We start from the raw sequence: 16,781 nt of genomic DNA on the forward strand, positions 1-16,781 counted from the left end.
TGTAAATGCATGGTAGTTCCAAAGGGGTGGCACTGACTACAGGCCGTCAGTGACCTGTAGTCCCCAGAGTAGGTTTCTCTTGAAGATCTGAGTGGAAACTTCTATGGCCACTGTCAAAACGCAATCCAGGGTGACAGAGCAAGATTCCATCTCAAAAAAATTAAATAAATAAATAAAAAGAGCTAATTATTTCCACAAAAAAATTGGAAAGGATCAGGGCAGAAAAGTTTGAGGAAGGGTGAAAGCCTAAAGAACAGCTACAGCTCTGGGTCTACTTCCCAGTCCCATATAACCAAAGGACTGCCACCCCCCTACACACACTCATACCCACACACTCACCCACACATGCCCCTATAACACCACCACCACATCCCAGGATCCTGATTTATTTTCTAGAATGGGAGAGACTCTTGACTTGAGAACATTAGTCACAGTAGATAGTAGGGGATTGTGAAGCAGAGCTAAAGTGAGCATTAAGTGAAAGCCTGAATGCCAAACAGTGGGACCTCTAGCCTCCTTCTTCTGCCTCCTTCTAGAATACCTTTACCCAGGAAGGATATGGGGGAATCCCTGAATGAACTATTACTGCCCCCTCTCTACTCCCTGCAAGAGAAAAAGACTTCTAAAAACTGGTATTTGGTGAGTGGTTGGAGAGGGACTATGATTGAAAGAGAAAGATCACCCTAGGCCGGGCGCGGTGGCTCAAGCCTGTAATCCCAGGACTTTGGGAGGCCGAGACGGGTGGATCATGAGGTCAGGAGATCGAGACCATCCTGGCTAACACGGTGAAACCCCGTCTCTACTAAAAATATAAAAACTAGCCGGGCGAGGTGGCGGGCGCCTGTAGTCCCAGCTACTCAGGAGGCTGAGGCAGGAGAATGGCGTAAACCCGGGAGGCGGAGCTTGCAGTGAGCTGAGATCTGGCCACTGCACTCCAGTCCGGGCGACAGAGCGAGACTCCGCCTCAAAAAAAAAAAAAAAAAGAAAGAGAAAGATCACCCTGAAGAAGGCCAGAAGTCTATAGTTTTGCTCTTGAGAATAGAAAGCCAGATAGGGACCAAACCATGCAGAGCTTTGAATGGCGTCATAAAGAACTTTATCCTAAAAGAAATCAGGAACACTTGAAAGATGTCAAGGGAATATAATATGGTCAGATTTATTCCATGACTCTTACTCAGTGGTGTGTCAAGAACTGACTGCCTGGAGATAGAAATTAAGAGATCTCAGTCTGGGACTTTCAAAGATGTAATATAAGTCTGATATGGTAGCTGTTAAATTGCCTGCTAAAGGGAATGTCAAATTGAGTAGTAAACTTCTAAGGAAAGTTTCATTCTTTGAATGGTTATTGAGAACCTGATATTTTTGACACCCTATGCTAGACTAGAGATACAATGGTGAGAAAAAAGCAGTTCCCTGGACTAATAGAGGTTTTTCATCTAGATGAGAAGACAGTTATTAATCAGAAATCATATAAATATAAAGCTACAAGTATGACAGGTGCTACAATGGAAGGGTGCATGGTGCTATGAGTGTAATAGGATATAATGGATTCTCTGATTGTATTCCTAGCATCAATTTTACCCATACCTCACAGAGTAACATTCATGGGATTTAGGTGGGATTAATGTAACTTCCAGTTCCAGGGATAGGCACTGATTTGCCCCAGAGAATCAGTGCTTGACATTCTCTATAACACAGAACTTTAGGTTTAGGGGTGGACATATGACCTAAATTAGTTTAATCACATTGAAACTGTGAAATATGTGAAAGAAACTGTCTTTTGATATGGACAAAGAACTACATAACCTGGGGAACTCCTGGCCACCATTTTATGATACAAAAGGAGTAAGCCTTAGGATAAATCTGACAGCAGAAAGAAAATTGAAAGGCAGAAGGAAATCAAGTTCTTGCTGATACTGTTAAGTCACTCAATCAAATCAACCTGAGGTTCACCTTATCTTCAGGCTTCTCATTTATGTGAGCCAGTAAAATTCTCTTATCATTTAAACTAGTTTAAATTGGATTTTTTGGCAGTCGTAACATTCCAAGGAGGATTTGTTCGAATGTGGCTTTTGTCAAAGGAAAAAAAAACACACACCCTGGGGATTTGAACTAGTTAGGGAGTCCAAGAAGGATCCTCCAAGGAAGTGATAATAGTGGCAACATTTAAAAGATAAAATGAGAGTTATTAGGAGATGATTGGTGGGGAAGAAAGCTCCAGACAAAGAGAATACCTGTGCAAAGACACTACAGCAAGCGTGGGCATGAATCTGAAAAAAGAGTGTTTGGGTTCTAAGATGCAGCTGGAGAGGCAGGCAGAAGCAGGATAAAAAGGGCCTTTTAAGTCATTGAAAGGATTCTGGCCACTGAAATATTTTTCATAATATATAGGGGTGGACAGTATACATCATATAATGCACATGACAGCACCTCACAACAAATTATCCAGCCCCAAATGCCAATGGTGTTTAGGTTGAAAAACTTTGCTCTAGGAAATTAACCTACAAAGATATTGGCACCCATAAAACAACTTTTGCACAATCATTTATTGTTTGAAATTACAAACCATTGGAAATGACACAAATATACAAGAAATAAGTTAAATAAATTGGGGTACATCTATGCAGTTGATGCAGGATTTTTCTTGACCACTTTGACAGCCGGAGACCTCTGGCTGGCAACACCCCATCTACTCGGCTTGTGCTCAGACTCGAATCCTGCAGCTACCACGGCCTCAGCCCCTGGCAGGAGGGGGTGTGTGAGTGAGCGAGTGCACGGCAAGAGTGGGCTCTCTGCGGGGCTTGTAGATGGACCAGGTGTGTCACATTGAGGGAAATGTGGCACCCAAACGGGGGCTCATGACCCCGAAGCCCCAGAAGGGGGTGTTACAGTATGCGAAGAGCTCTGTTAGTTCCACTGTCTGCAGCCCAATGGACAGTGGCATGTTAACAGCTCTATTAGTCCCATTGCCCCACTCGGGCCCGTGGCTTCAGGACTGGCTCTGCCCCACTGCTGCTTCCCATCGCATTGTGTGGAGTGGTTGCCCTCCACCAGTAGAGGGCGAAGGGCCACCGTGTATACAGCCTTCTTTGTATCTGTGGTTGGTCCCGAGTTTTTGTTCCATGTCCAAGAATGAGGTTAGCTGACAAAGGGTGAGGAAGGTGGAGAAGAGTTTTATTTGAACTATGAAACAGCTCTCAGGGAAGAAAGGATGCAAGGGTGGTCCCTCACTCAAAGTCAGATGGTCTCTCTCTCAATGTGGCTAAGTCCAGGGCTTTTATGGGCTCAGAATGAGGGAGTGCATGCTGATTGGTTTGTGAGTATGCAAAAAAGGCTAAAACAACGGCACCATTCAAAGGTAGGCATGACGGTGTAAAAAAAACAATTAGGGAAGAGTAGGTATGTGTAAAATAGCTGAAGGGTGGGGATCAATCAGAAGAAAGCACGCCAAATGGGAAGAGAGGTTCTCAATCTGGTCTGTGGATTTATCCTGGATTTGTGACTAGCCTTTAAACTGCCCTCGGCTTGAAGGAATGGTTTCACCAGGAACCTGCCCCTGTCTGCCTAGGATTTGTTTGCCTCTTGCGGCTATCACAGTGGGATACTATGTAGCCATTAAGTAGAATGAGTTAGCTCTATACATACACTGACCCAAAAAAGGCTGTCCCAGGTGCGGTGGCTCATGCCTGTAATCCCAGCATTGTGGGGGACTGAGGCAAGTGGATCACCTGAGGTTAGGAGTTTGAGACCAGCCTGACCAACATGGTGAAACCCCATCTCTACTAAAAATACAAAAATTAGCTGGGCGTGGTGGTGGGTGCCTATAATCCCAGCTACTCAGGAGGATGAGGCAGGAGAATCGCTAGAACCCGGGAGGCGGAGGGTGAAGTGAGCTGAGATCACACCTCTGCACTCCAGCCTGGACTGTGTCTCAAAAAAAAAAAAAGAAAGAAAGAAAGAAAGAAAAAAGTGGGGGTCAGGAGGTCAGATATGGTGGCTCACACCTGTAATCCCAGCACTTTGGGAGGTTAAGGCAGGCAGATCCTTAAGCTCAGGAGTTTGAGACCAGCCTGGGCACCAATATGTAGAGACCCTGTCTCAAAAAATACATAAAATAAAAAGGAAGAAAAAGAATAGTATTCCATTACAGTCATGTGTCCCTTAACAATGGGGATACTTTCTGAAAAATGCATCAGGTGATTTTTTGTTGTGTGAACATCATAGAATGTACCTAAACAAACCTAGATGGTGTAGCCTACTACAGAGGTCCCCAACCTTTTTGACACTAGGGACTGGTTTTGTGGAAGACAATTTTTCCACGGAAGGGGGGAGTTGGATTCTCATAAGGAGTGCACAAGTTAGACCCCTTGCATGTGCAGTTTACAATACGGTTCTCGCTCCTACGAGAATCTAATGCCCCTGCTCATCTGACAGGGGGCGGAGCTCAGGCCAAAATGCTGGCTCCCCCGCCACTCACCTTCTGCTGTGCTGCCCAGTTCCTAACAGGCCCCGGACCACTACTGGACCACTACATACACATTTATATATAGTTACCTGTATATGCATAGAATATCTCTGGAACAGGATTAGATACATACTTTGTGGACCCAGTGCAAAACAAAACTGCAGGGCCCTTGTTCAGAAACTTCTGAATTTCAAGTTAGTGATAGCAAAACTTAAACCAAGTGCCTATCTGTACAGGTCACCTCCATGAAGCCAGCCCTGCTCTGGCAACATACACAGGAAAATGGAATAGAGGTGATTCCAAGAGGAAAATTCCATGAGTGTCAGGAGACAAAGACTAAAAAAGAAGGCTTAGTTTTCACTATATACCTTTGCTTTTTTTTTTTTTTTTTTTTTTTTTTGAGACAGTCTCTCACTCTGTCACCCAGGCTGGAGTGCAGTGGTGCAATCTTGGCTTACTGCAACTTCTGCCTCCCTGGTTCAAGCGATTCTCCTGCCTCAGCCTCCCAAGTAGCTGGGATTACAGCGCGCGCCCCCCCCCCCCCCACCACGCCCAGCTGATTTTTATATTTTTAGTAGAGACGAGGTTTCACCGTATTGGCCAGGCTGGTCTCGATCTTATGACCTCCGGCAATCCGCCCGCCTCACCCTCCCAAAGTGCTGGGATTACAGGTGTGAGCCACCATGCCCAGCCTGTCTTTTTAATTTCATATGTGTAAAGGCATTAGTTATTCAAAACAACAAAAAAGGAAGATTGTGGGCTTATTTGGTTAACAACTCTTTGAAGTGGAACTTTGATGACTGCCTGAATTAAAGAACAACTGCTGGGGAAAATGTGGTTGTGGGGAGCCCTCAGACTTGGGCAAGCACTGGGCCCTGTGCTTTGGAGAGGTCTGAAATCCATGGAATCATGGGACTGCAGCCACGTGTAGCCCACTCTCCCTTTTTCAAACCATGCTGTGGGCACTCTAGAATTCCCTACCCCAAAAGCCAAGCCTGACTCCAGGGTCTGCATAATCCTCTTCCTAAGTTCAGTCTTCCTGAGGAATAACCAAAGGGTGAGGCTTGGACAGAAGGCTGGAGTGTCTAACATCAGGCTCAAAAATTGTGTGAAGCATTCTGACTCTTCCAAGGCAAAGATGTTATTTTCTCTAAGGTCAAAATACATTTTGTCCACATTCATCACATCGATTAACTGGCTCTATTGTTATGTATTATATTGATTTAGTACATTTTGTGAGGTCTCCTGTAGATTTAAAAAAAGATGAATCCAGATTTTGAAATTATTTCTATCAGCATGTGTTCTGTACACTGACCCACGTCGTAGTGTACTGCTGAAGGGTGTCCACACATAAGGGATCTGGTCAAAACATAAGCACGTTTTAACAAGACCATTGATTTGTTATGACTACAACTCCCAAGATGCACTGCAGGGTCAGTGTGCGCTTCTCGCCTGGTTTTCACCAATCTGGCTAACGAGCTGCACCGAATTGGCAGCTGAACAAGCTGAGAGACTGTATTAAAGAACGAATATAGCGGGGGTGGGGAGCGGGCGTTTATGGTCCCAGCTACTCGGGAGGCTGAGGTGAGAGGCTCGCTTAAGCCCTGAAGGCTGAGGCTGCAGTGAGTCGAGATCGCGCCATTGCACTCCAGCCTGGGCGGCAGAAAGGAGACTATCAAAAACAACAACAAAACGAATAAAGGGATTCTACCAAGAGCGAGCTGGTACTGAAATAAACGACACGCTACTACGACCCAGCGCGTGACTATATCACCGCACAATGTGCGATAATAACCTCAATGCAGAGAGAATTCCTCCTTCCCTTATTCAGTGCAGAATACCCCTATAGAGAACGCAGGAAATGCCCACGAGAAACTCGGAAGTATCAAAAAAAATCACAGATGTGTTAGGAAAGTAGCTCCCCGCCACTTCCCTAAACTTATCTGCAGATTTACTTTGCAAGGTTACAAAAAGAAGAGCACTGTATTTTCATGAAGCGGAAAATGTGCTTTTCAATCGCCAGCTACTAAGAGCCTTAACGGTGAGGCGCTCTGCGGAAAACAGGAATTCGTCAACACACTTTTGCACGAAATGCCTGGAGAGTCGTGTCCATGGACAATTCCTGGGCAAATGCTTAATTGTAACAGACTCCATAATGAGGTTTAGTGGGCTTCCATTCGGCTGAAAGGGCTCCACGGTTTTTCTTTTTCACAGAAAGGTTTAAACTTTTTTTTCCCCCTCAGGCGGACGGAGTGAGCTTCCTTCCGTCAAGGTATGAAAGCACTTTTCCTTCCTTTCTGTCCCTGGTTACTCCGCTTCAAGGCTACGTACTTCCCCGGTTTGCTTTGCTTCTTCCTCAGAGCTGAGTCGCTCGAAACGTCAAACCCTGTTGCCAGCCAACCAACAACCCGACGAAGTGCAGAACGGCAGTAGCCTTCCACCTAGCGGCCTCTCGCGGCTCAAGCGGGGACCCGGAGATCGCGAGAACCTCCCGTCCAATTGCGACCCCGCGCCAGAAAGCGGGGCCGAAAGAGGAGGAAGTCTCGCTGAAGTACTCCCGCCCTAGTCGGGTACCCTCCTCGCGAGAGCGCCGAGCACTCTGGCCTGGGAAGCGCGTGCAGAAGCGGAGGTGCTGTTCATGGGACTTGTCGGCCGCCGTAGCCCCTGCTAGGACAGCCCGTGCGAGCCTGCTGGAGGAGGAAGAGAAAGGCAGAGAGAGTCGGGTTACAAGATGGCGGATCTGTAGTAGTTACCGCGGCGGCGGCGGCGGCGGCGGCGGGAGAGCGAGCGAGCCCTGTGGGGCAAAGGGACGGGAGGGTGGGTGTATGCGGGGGTGAAGTGAGAGGTAACTGGGCCTCCGGGCGGAGGGTCTCAGTGGCTCTTGTCACCCCTTCTCGCGGCTGAACCTTTGAAGCCATGGTGAATTCGGGCCTCTCCGGAGCCGCCACCGCCACTACCGCCTCTACCGTCTCCCAAGAGTGAGGGGCGCGGACGAGGTGAGCGAGGAGGCGGCGGCTGGAGCGGTGGAGACAGCAGCCACCATGTCGGATACGCGGCGGCGAGTGAAGGTCTATACCCTGAACGAAGACCGGCAATGGGACGACCGAGGCACCGGGCACGTCTCCTCCACTTACGTGGAGGAGCTCAAGGGGATGTCGCTGCTCGTTCGGGCAGAGTCCGACGGTAAGGTTATCGGAACCGTAGAATGGGGGATAGTGCCTCTGATCTGGTCTGGGGTTTAGGGCCCTGGGCCCGTTACCGTTGCTACCACTTCGGGACAGCGCGTTGGTTCTGAGCTGACTCTTGTGTACGGCAAAAACAAACTACTGTACTTTTGACTGGACTTATCCTCAGAGACCGAGACTCTGTCCGCCTCCCATCCCTCTTAAGGATTGGACTCTTTCCTTTACCAGTCCCTCCTCTTTTAAAGAGGGGAGAGTGTGAGAGAGAAGGGAGGAAGTAGTGAGAGACTAGGTACTGATGTCGCCCTAGGAGCTGACACCCTCCTCCCCGTTTATTCCTTTATTTTCTTATCCATTATACGTGTAGTACAAACGGTTTAGCGAAACTTTTCTTTCCGAGTTTCGTTAAAAAAAAAAAAAACAATTGTACTAACCAGGTGCCACAGTCGACAGGTGCTGGGGAAAACCAAAAGGCACCTTTTCCTGGCTGTATTGCTGACTGTTACCACGATACATGGACACACAAGCACATACATCTTTAGTCTGGGATTGCTTCGGGCTGCCTTTGTAGAAGGCGCTATGAGAAAGTGAATGCCTTACAATCTAAGCAAGTTGGGACACCAAAGCGGGTTGTAAACTGCTGTATTCTTTGGTTTATTGTAGTCATGTGAAGTATTTTAAATTACAAAATGTAGAGCCGTAATTAAAATGCCTTTTATAGTGTAATCTGGACTTGATTTGAACAACTGATATGGGCAGTTAGAAAAATAATCTTAGGTTTATTCTTGACATATTTTGTATTCTTGCTCGTTCCCTTTTGTTTTAAATAGTTATCACTTACTTCTACAGAAGGTATTCTTTTGTTCTTCACGAGAAAAGGATACATGCAGCACTGTAATTTCTACACTAAGTATTTAATCCCTGCCATGATTTTGTTTTGTAATTTGCATTATTTGTTAAACTGGGAATGCAATAAAACAACTTTTATTAAAAAGAATGGCTTGAAGTGGTCATTTAGACCTTAAAATTTTTATTTCAATAAAATTTTAATAGTCATCTAGTCTCCTTATTCCTTGGTTTGAATGTTGGTTTTAGATGAATATTTTCTTTAAGGGTGTATGGGAATAGGGTGAAATATTTTAGATTAAATATGAAGCCTGGATTTGGAGAGAAAATGTGAATTTGAATACATTTTATTAATGTAAATGCTGGGTAAGAAGACATGAAAAGTTTGGGGGTGGTGTGTGTTTTTTTAATGTGTGTTTTGTTGTTGTTGTTTTTTTTTTTTGGAGACAGAGTCTTGCTCTGTTGCCAGGCTGGAGTGCAGTGGCGTGATCTGGGCTCACTGCAACCTCTGCCTCCTCTCTCTCTCTCAAGCGATTCTCCTGCCTGAGCCTCCCGCGTACCCGGGACTGCAGGCACGTGCCACCACTCCTAGCTAATTTTTGTATTTTCAGTAGGGACAGTTTCACCATGTTGGCCAGGATTGTCTCGATCTCTTGACCTCGTAATCTGCCCGCTTCGGCCTCCCAAAGTGCTAGAATTACAGACGTGAGCCACCGTGCCCGACTTTAATGTGTATTCTTATTTTTTTCAGGGTTTTATCATCTGAGACTTATTATATATTATTTTTTATCTTTCAGGATCGCTACTCTTGGAATCAAAGATAAATCCAAATACTGCATATCAGAAACAACAGGCAAGTAGTTGTTTATCTTTAATTTGAAAGACTTCATCTGTGATCAAGGAAGTATTAATCTGACAAAGGTGGGAAAACTTTCCTGACAAGAAAAAAACATGTTTGGTAAACAGAGATCATGTGTATTTCTCTTGCAGGTTAAAAGTTTCAGAATGAAAAGTGAAAGTTTTTGTACTGGTGATCATTATCATTTTTGGATTGAGCCACTGTCGGTTTATTCTAAGATGTGTTTATTAGTATTATTTAACTAGTTAGTCAAGTCTCTTCTATACCTTGTACACGAAACCTTTTATTCTGAATCATGTTTAAAGGAAATGACATAAAACAAAATTCAAAGGGATATTCTTAAAGCAAGGAAAGCCTGTTTGTGGTGTGAAATTAAATCATTTGACTCAAGTAAAGGTAGAGGTTTTGAAGTAGAAGCATTAAATCCTGCTGTTTAATTATGTATTTTTAATATAGTAATCAATGGATACTTTATAAAAGTGTACATTGCCAATTATGTAACATCTTCTGTTAATATTTATTGTCTTATTTGGGAAAGAAAATGTGTGTTGTGTTTTAGCATGCCTGATTAATCTGAAAATGGTAGCAGTGATTCGAGCTTTTTTTATTCTGTGAATGTTTTTATTTTTATTATGAAATATATTAAAATTGAAAAGTACAGAGAATAATGGGTGTCTGCTGTAACACCACCAGATTTAACAATGTTAACGTTATGCCATATTTGTTTCAAATACTTTTGTAATATTGAACATTATGGATAGAGTTAAAGCTGGTTTGTATCCATCCCGTTCTTTACATTCGCCATCCCCTACATAGGTAACCACTATTCTGAAGTTGATGTGTATTCTTTGTGTACATGCTTTTATACCTTTTCTGCATATGTATGTATCCATAAATAATATGTAGTCTGTTGTATGTTTTTAAACTTTACACAGTGGATATCGTACTCTTACATGTATTCTGCAGCTTGCATTTTTCACACATTCGTTTTGAATATTTGTTCATGTTAACAATGTAGATCTAGTTTTCTTTTTAAACTGTATAGTATTCTTATGTATGACATACACCTATTGTTACACATTTGAATTATTTCCAGGTATTTTGTATGTGTGTGGTATGTAAAGTCACGATGGCAGAGATTTTTGAAGGAAGATAAATTATTTTAGGATTACATTTACAGCATCAGTGCCCACTTCAAGGTGTATGAAAATTTGGATGCCCAGAAACAAGTACTTCATAGTTGGAGGAATAAACTTCTGTCTGTTGTGCAGCTTATTAATACAAAGTCTTACTGTTAAACAATTGTTTTATGTATACAACACATTCTTAATCAGTTATTTGAAATACTTTAAAATTTTCAATATTCAATTCATAGCTTATTTTCTCTGTTTAGAAAATATTGTGTGTCTTTTTTGATGGAGAAGCAAATTAAACATTTGTCCTGAATTGAAAACCTGAAGATGTTTCCTATACCTTAGACATATTAAGGTAGACATTTAAGTAAATTTAATTTCTAAGTTAGCCAAGCAGCTCTTACTCTCTGTCTTTATACTGAATTTTTACCAGATAATCACTTTTAGTTTGTTTTTGTTTGCTTGCTTCTTTGTGGGGAAAGAAATACTAATTTTTTTTTAACAATATTTCACTTATCTGCATGAATATAAAGTTATCAGGAACTTTGTTCTTAAATGTAACTAAGTCATAAGCAGTTCCCTACAAATTTAGTTATAATAATGCATTCTCAGATTGTGTATAAGATCCTTTAGCTGTTGTTACGTTGGAAAGATCACATTATGGAGTAGGTTTGTATTTAAAATAGTCACCCAGCGTAAGTTAAAAATACACAGTGGTTCTATGAATACTTTAGAATCATTAGGACATGTCGGTAATTTCATGTATAATGTTACTCTACTAGAAAATTAGTTCTAGATAATTAGCATTTTTGTATACACTAAATATAAAGTGTTGGAAAAATTGCATTATTTAGAAAAACTACACCGTTTGGAAATGTTTTCTGTAATCACATGTAAATAATACAATATTTGGGCTTTTTTAATAGTTTATTTTTTAATTTTTTTTTTTTTTTTTTTGCAACATAACATTCAGGTATATAAGATAACTCTGGTAATGAGAAGAATATTGAAACGCTATAAAAGAGTGAAAAACTTGTGTGAATGGTATTACCTGTTTAGTTTTGTTTAAATCGAGTACACTTTTCTAATGGAAATCATAGGCCCATTTAGGGGTTATGTTAAACTTAGTTCCTTGTAATGGATGTGGTTTTTCATATTTTCACCCAAATTTTCAATTTGCACTTTTGAAAATAATTTTTTTGCAAGGGTCTTCTGTCCCCTAGGCTGGAGTACAGTGGTTTGATCACAGCTCACTGCAGCCTCAACCTCCTGTGCTCAAGCGATCCTCCAGTTTCAGCCTTCTGAGTAGCTGGAATTATGGATGTGAGCAACCATGCTTGACTAATTTTTAAAAACTTTTGTAAAGATGGGGTCTCATTATGTTGTCCAGACTAAATTTGCACTTTAAAAAAATTTTTTTTTTTTTTTTTGAGATGGAGTCTCGCTCTGTCGCCCAGGCTGGAGTGCAGTGGCCGGATCTCAGCTCACTGCAAGCTCCGCCTCCCGGGTTTACGCCATTCTCTCGCCTCAGCCTCCCGAGTAGCTGGGACTACAGGCGCCCGCCACCTCGCCCGGCTAATTTTTTGTATTTTTTTAGTAGAGACGGGGTTTCACCGTGTTAGCCAGGATGGTCTCGATCTCCTGACCTCGTGATCCGCCCGTCTCGGCCTCCCAAAGTGCTGGGATTACAGGCTTGAGCCACCGCGCCCGGCCTTAAAAAATTTATTACAAATTTTTGTTGTTGTTGCATTTGTAGAGACGGGGTCTCACTATGTTTGCCCAGGCTAATCTTGAATTCCTGGCCTCAAGTGATCCTTTTGCTTCAGCACCTTCACAGTGCTGGGATTACAGGTGTGAGCCACTGTATTCAGCTTAATTTGTAGTTTTTTGAAGTTACACAAATTGAAATTTCCAAATACAGTAATATTTTTCTATGTTTTTTAGAATTAACCTTTGTGAAAGGCATCATTTAGATTATTCAATAAATTAGTCTAGAAAGTTACTAATTTCCGTCCGGGCGCAGTGGCTCAAGCCTGTAATCCCAGCACTTTGGGAGGCCGAGACGGGCAGATCACAAGGTCAGGAGATTGAGACCATCCTGGCTAATACGGTGAAACCCCGTCTCTACTAAAAAATACAAAAAATTAGCCGGGCGAGGTGGCGGGCGCCTGTAGTCCCAGCTACTTGGGAGGCTGAGGCAGGAGAATGGCATAAACCCGGGAGGCGGAGCTTGCAGTGAGCTGAGATCCGGCCACTGCACTCCAGCCTGGGTGACAGAGCAAGACTCTGCCTCAAAGAAAAAAAAAAAAGAAAGAAAGTTACTAATTTCCAATTTTTACATGAAGTCTGTTGTTCATTAGTGGAGTTAAAATTTTTTTTTAAATTTGTTTTCAGAGATGGGATCTTGCTATGATGCCCAGGCTGAGCTTGAACTCCTAGACTCAAATGATCCTCTGACCTCAGCTTTTCCAATAGCTGGGACTGTAGTAATGGGTTAAAAAAATTTTTTTGTTTCCATTAGTGGGTTTTTTATTAAAAACTTAATGAGTAAGTGAATGAGATGGTTATAGGCCATTTTGCTGTATTAAAATATGTTGACTATGCCAGGCGTGGTGGCTCACACCTGCAGTCCCTGCACTTTGGGAGGCCAAGGCAGGAGGATCCCTTGAGCTCAGGATTTTGGGAACAGCCTGCACAACATAGCAAGACCCCATCTCTACAAAAAAAAAAAAAAATTAAAAAATTGTCCAGGTGTGGTGGTGTGCAGCTATAGTGCCAGCTACTTTGGGAACTGAGACGGGAGGATCATCTGAGCTTGGGAGGTCAAGACTGTAGTAAGCCATGATTGTACCACTACACTCCAGTCAGAAAGACAAAGCCAGGCCCTGTCTCAAAAAAAAAAAAAAAAAAAAAAAAAAAAAAAAAAAAAAAAAAATTGAGTAAATTCAGAGGAGATGTTTAACATTCTTCTTTTAACATTACAGTTTTAAAATGAGCCAACTACTAAATTGTGTGCTCAAGATACATCTTTTCTTTCAAAAATGAAGTACCGAATTGTGAGCTTAAAAGGAGTTAGAATGAGTCAAGCTGAATGTCATATGACTGGATATTGAAAAGTCGTTATTGATTTACATCACTTTCTTCCTTACCGTGCACAATACTGAAGTAGTTAATGGAAGAAGATGTACTTACTCAATAAACTTAAGCATTTAAACATGTTGGAAAGAGAAGAGAATCATTATATGATACAAATGAAATAAGATACCTGATAGGTGTGACAGAAATTTTAAGTTACTTAACATCAGTCCCACTGATACTGACTGAATCAAAAGCAGAGTCAAAGCCAGGTATGGTGGCATGTGCTTGTGGTCCCAGCTACTTGGGAGGCTGAGGCTGGAGGATGACTTAAGGCCAGGAGTTTGAGGCTGTAGTATGCTATGATTGTGCCTGTGCATGGCCATTGCACCCCAGGCTGGGCAACATATCTTAAAAAAATAATAAAAACGAGTCATACTAGGCACAGTGGCTCAACACTTGTAATCTCAACACTTTGGGAGGCTGAGGCAGGAAGATCACTTCAGTCCAGGAGGTCAAGACCAGCCTGAGCAACATACTGAGACTCTCGCTACAAAAAATATAGAAATAAATTAGCTGGGCATGGTGACACACACCTGTAGACCCAGCTACTTGGGAAGGTGAGGTGGGAGAATTGCTTGAGCCCAGGAGGGCAGTGCTGCAGTGAGCTGTGATTGTGCTACCGCACTTCAGCCTGGGTGATAGAGCAAGACTGTCTCAAAAAAAAAAAAAAAAGTCATATGAATGTATACCTATTTAACACAATTGTGTATTAACTGGGTTTAGGAAAATCCTCATTGCAGTTTTATTTGGAGGCAGGATGTAACAGGTGAAACAGATACAGAATGATAGTAAGATAGCTGATAAGTGTTTTACCACAGTCTTCACTGAAAGCCCATGAAAGCATTTCACACATGAGGCAACAAAGGTACAGAAAGGGTAAGATTCTTGACTGAGATTATACAGCAGGTATGTGCTGACACAAAATATAAAAAGTAAACTTGTATTCCACAGACTTAGAGCAATAGAAAATTAAGGAAGAGGTTAATGTAAGCTGGAATCATTAAGGAAAACTTCATTCCTGGTGGTAGTGGAAGGAACTGTGATAGGGAAGGAAATATACCTGCTACAAAAGGTATTAAACCTATTTGTAGCAGTGGTTTCTTTTTTTCCCCCTCTTAATCCCAAATGTGATAATACACAGGTTCAGAAGGGGGTATTACAGGTTCTTGAGTAGGGGCCTAAAGTGATACTGTGTTTAAAGAAAAGAGTATGGCAATGTTATGAATAATACATTGGGGAGGAGGGATAGGGTGGAGCAGAAGATCTTTGAGTAGCAAAACCTTTTACAGTAATTCAGATACAAAAAATGAAAGTCTATTCCACCATGGTAAATGGACATCAAGGAACAGAGCTCCAGTATATTTTCAAGAAAGTGCTGGAAAATTTGGTAAATGATTAAATATGAAAGACAAGGAATCAAAGGTCACTGGTAGTGTTTTTGAGTCTGGCCAGGAAAATGATGGTTCTTTCCAGAAAGTGGGAAGTTAAGCAGGTTTACATTAATCTTTTGGTTTGAGGCTTATTAAAAAAAAATTTTTTTTAATATGTAATAGCCCAGTTAAAAATTCAAAAGGTATTTATTGAAGTCTCTTTCCCACGCCAGATTCTGTCCATACAGTTTCCCTCGCTAGGGGCCACTCACATCACCAGTTTCTTATATATCTTGCTGGAGATACGCATATGTAAGCAAATATGCATACAATTGTATGTATTTTTTCCCTTTTATTGGTATAAATGGTAGCATACTATGTACTGTTTTGTGCGTTGCTTTTTTTTTTTTTTTCCATCTGGGCTTATAATAAATATAGTAAAATAAATGGAAAGAGTTTTTTATTTTATTTTTATTTTTTTTGAGACATAGTCTTGCTTTGTTGCCAAGGCTGGAGTGCAGTGGCGCGATCATGGCTCATGGCTTCATGATCATGGATCATGGCCTTGACTTCTGGGCTCAGACTCCCACCTCAGCCTCCTGAGTAGCTGGGACTGCAGGTGTGCACACGATGCCTGGCTAATTTTTTGTAGTTATGGGATTTTGCCGTGTTGCTCAGGCTGGTCTTGAACTGCTGAGCTAAAGCAGCCCACCCACCTTGGCCTTCCAAAGTGCTGGGCCACACCCAGCCCATGAAAAGGTCTCAAAAGTAACATCTGGGAATAGAGATAGGGTAAGACTTTCCAGCAGGAGATTGTAATTTAAGAATCATAAAAGGCCTGGCGTGCCAGTAGTGGTCCCAGCTTTTTGGGGCTGAGGCAGGAGGATCGCTTGAGACCAGGAGTTTGAGGCAGTAGTTCGTGATAATCACACCTGTGAATAGCCAACTGCACTCCAGCCTTAAAAAAAAAAAATCAGATTAATTATGAATTTTTAGCTGCAAGGTAACCTCCTTTGAGGTACTAGCTATAAATTGAGAAAAGAACAGAGCTCAAGACTGAGTCGTGTTGATCTGACCACATTTATTCATTCATCCAGAAATACCTCATTGAATGCTGCTTCTGGCTGGTCACTATCTTTCGTTTGGAATTTTTTTGAGGCAGGGCGATGATTTTTAGATGAGACTGTCTCCCAGCCAAGAGCACAGTGACATGATCGTGTCTCACTGCAGCCTTGACCTCCTAGGTGCGATCCTCCCACTTCAGCCTTCTGAGTAGCTGAGACTGCAGGCACATACCACCATGCCTGGCTAATTTTTTTAATTTTTAGTAGAGATGAGGTCTCACTATGATGCCCAGGCTGGTCTTGAACTCCTGCACTCAAACAGTTCTCCCTCCTTGGCCTCCCAAAGTGCTGGGATTACAGGCGTGAGCCTCCACATCCAGCCAAGCTGGGATTTTTGTTTTTATTTATTTATTTATTTATTTATTTATTTTTGAGATAGAGTTTCACTCTTGTTGCCCAGGCTGGAGTGCAGTGGCGCAATCTCGGCTCACTGTAACCTCCACCTCCCAGGTTCAAGCGATTCTCCTGCCTCATCCTCCTTAGTAGCTAGGATTACAGACATGCACCACCACGCCTAGCTAATTTTGTATTTTTAGTAGAAACGGGGTTTCTCCATGTTGGTCAGGCTGGTCTTGAACTCCCGACCTCAGGTGATCTGCCTGCCTTGGCCTCCCAAAGTGCTGGGATTACAGGCATGAGCCACCACTCCTGGCCATTGGGATTT

At 42.5% G+C, this 16,781-nt stretch overlaps 1 protein-coding gene across 1 annotated transcript; it reads left to right on the forward strand.

The window, feature by feature from the left end:
- Nucleotides 1–7,125: 7,125 nt before the first annotated feature.
- PPP4R3B (protein phosphatase 4 regulatory subunit 3B) lies at nt 7,126–11,338 on the forward strand. The gene is made up of 3 exons (XM_030921733.1): nt 7,126–7,648; nt 9,291–9,346; nt 9,484–11,338. The coding sequence occupies exons 1-3, from the start codon at nt 7,507–7,509 to the stop codon at nt 9,595–9,597; spliced, it is 312 nt and encodes a 103-aa protein (XP_030777593.1). The 5' UTR covers nt 7,126–7,506; the 3' UTR covers nt 9,598–11,338.
- Nucleotides 11,339–16,781: the final 5,443 nt, after the last annotated feature.

The sequence above is a fragment of the Rhinopithecus roxellana genome, chromosome 17, assembly GCF_007565055.1.
Source record: "Rhinopithecus roxellana isolate Shanxi Qingling chromosome 17, ASM756505v1, whole genome shotgun sequence".
Classification (NCBI taxonomy): domain Eukaryota; kingdom Metazoa; phylum Chordata; class Mammalia; order Primates; family Cercopithecidae; genus Rhinopithecus; species Rhinopithecus roxellana.

What these genes read in the sequence shown, in the direction of transcription:
- PPP4R3B (XM_030921733.1), top strand. Translation starts at nt 7,507, where the DNA reads ATGTCGGATACGCGGCGGCGAGTGAAGGTCTATACCCTGAACGAAGAC. An exon ending in CGTTCGGGCAGAGTCCGACG is followed by an intron (nt 7,649 to 9,290) that starts GTAAGGTTATCG and finishes TTTATCTTTCAG; the next exon opens with GATCGCTACTCTTGGAATCA. An exon ending in CTGCATATCAGAAACAACAG is followed by an intron (nt 9,347 to 9,483) that starts GCAAGTAGTTGT and finishes TTTCTCTTGCAG; the next exon opens with GTTAAAAGTTTCAGAATGAA.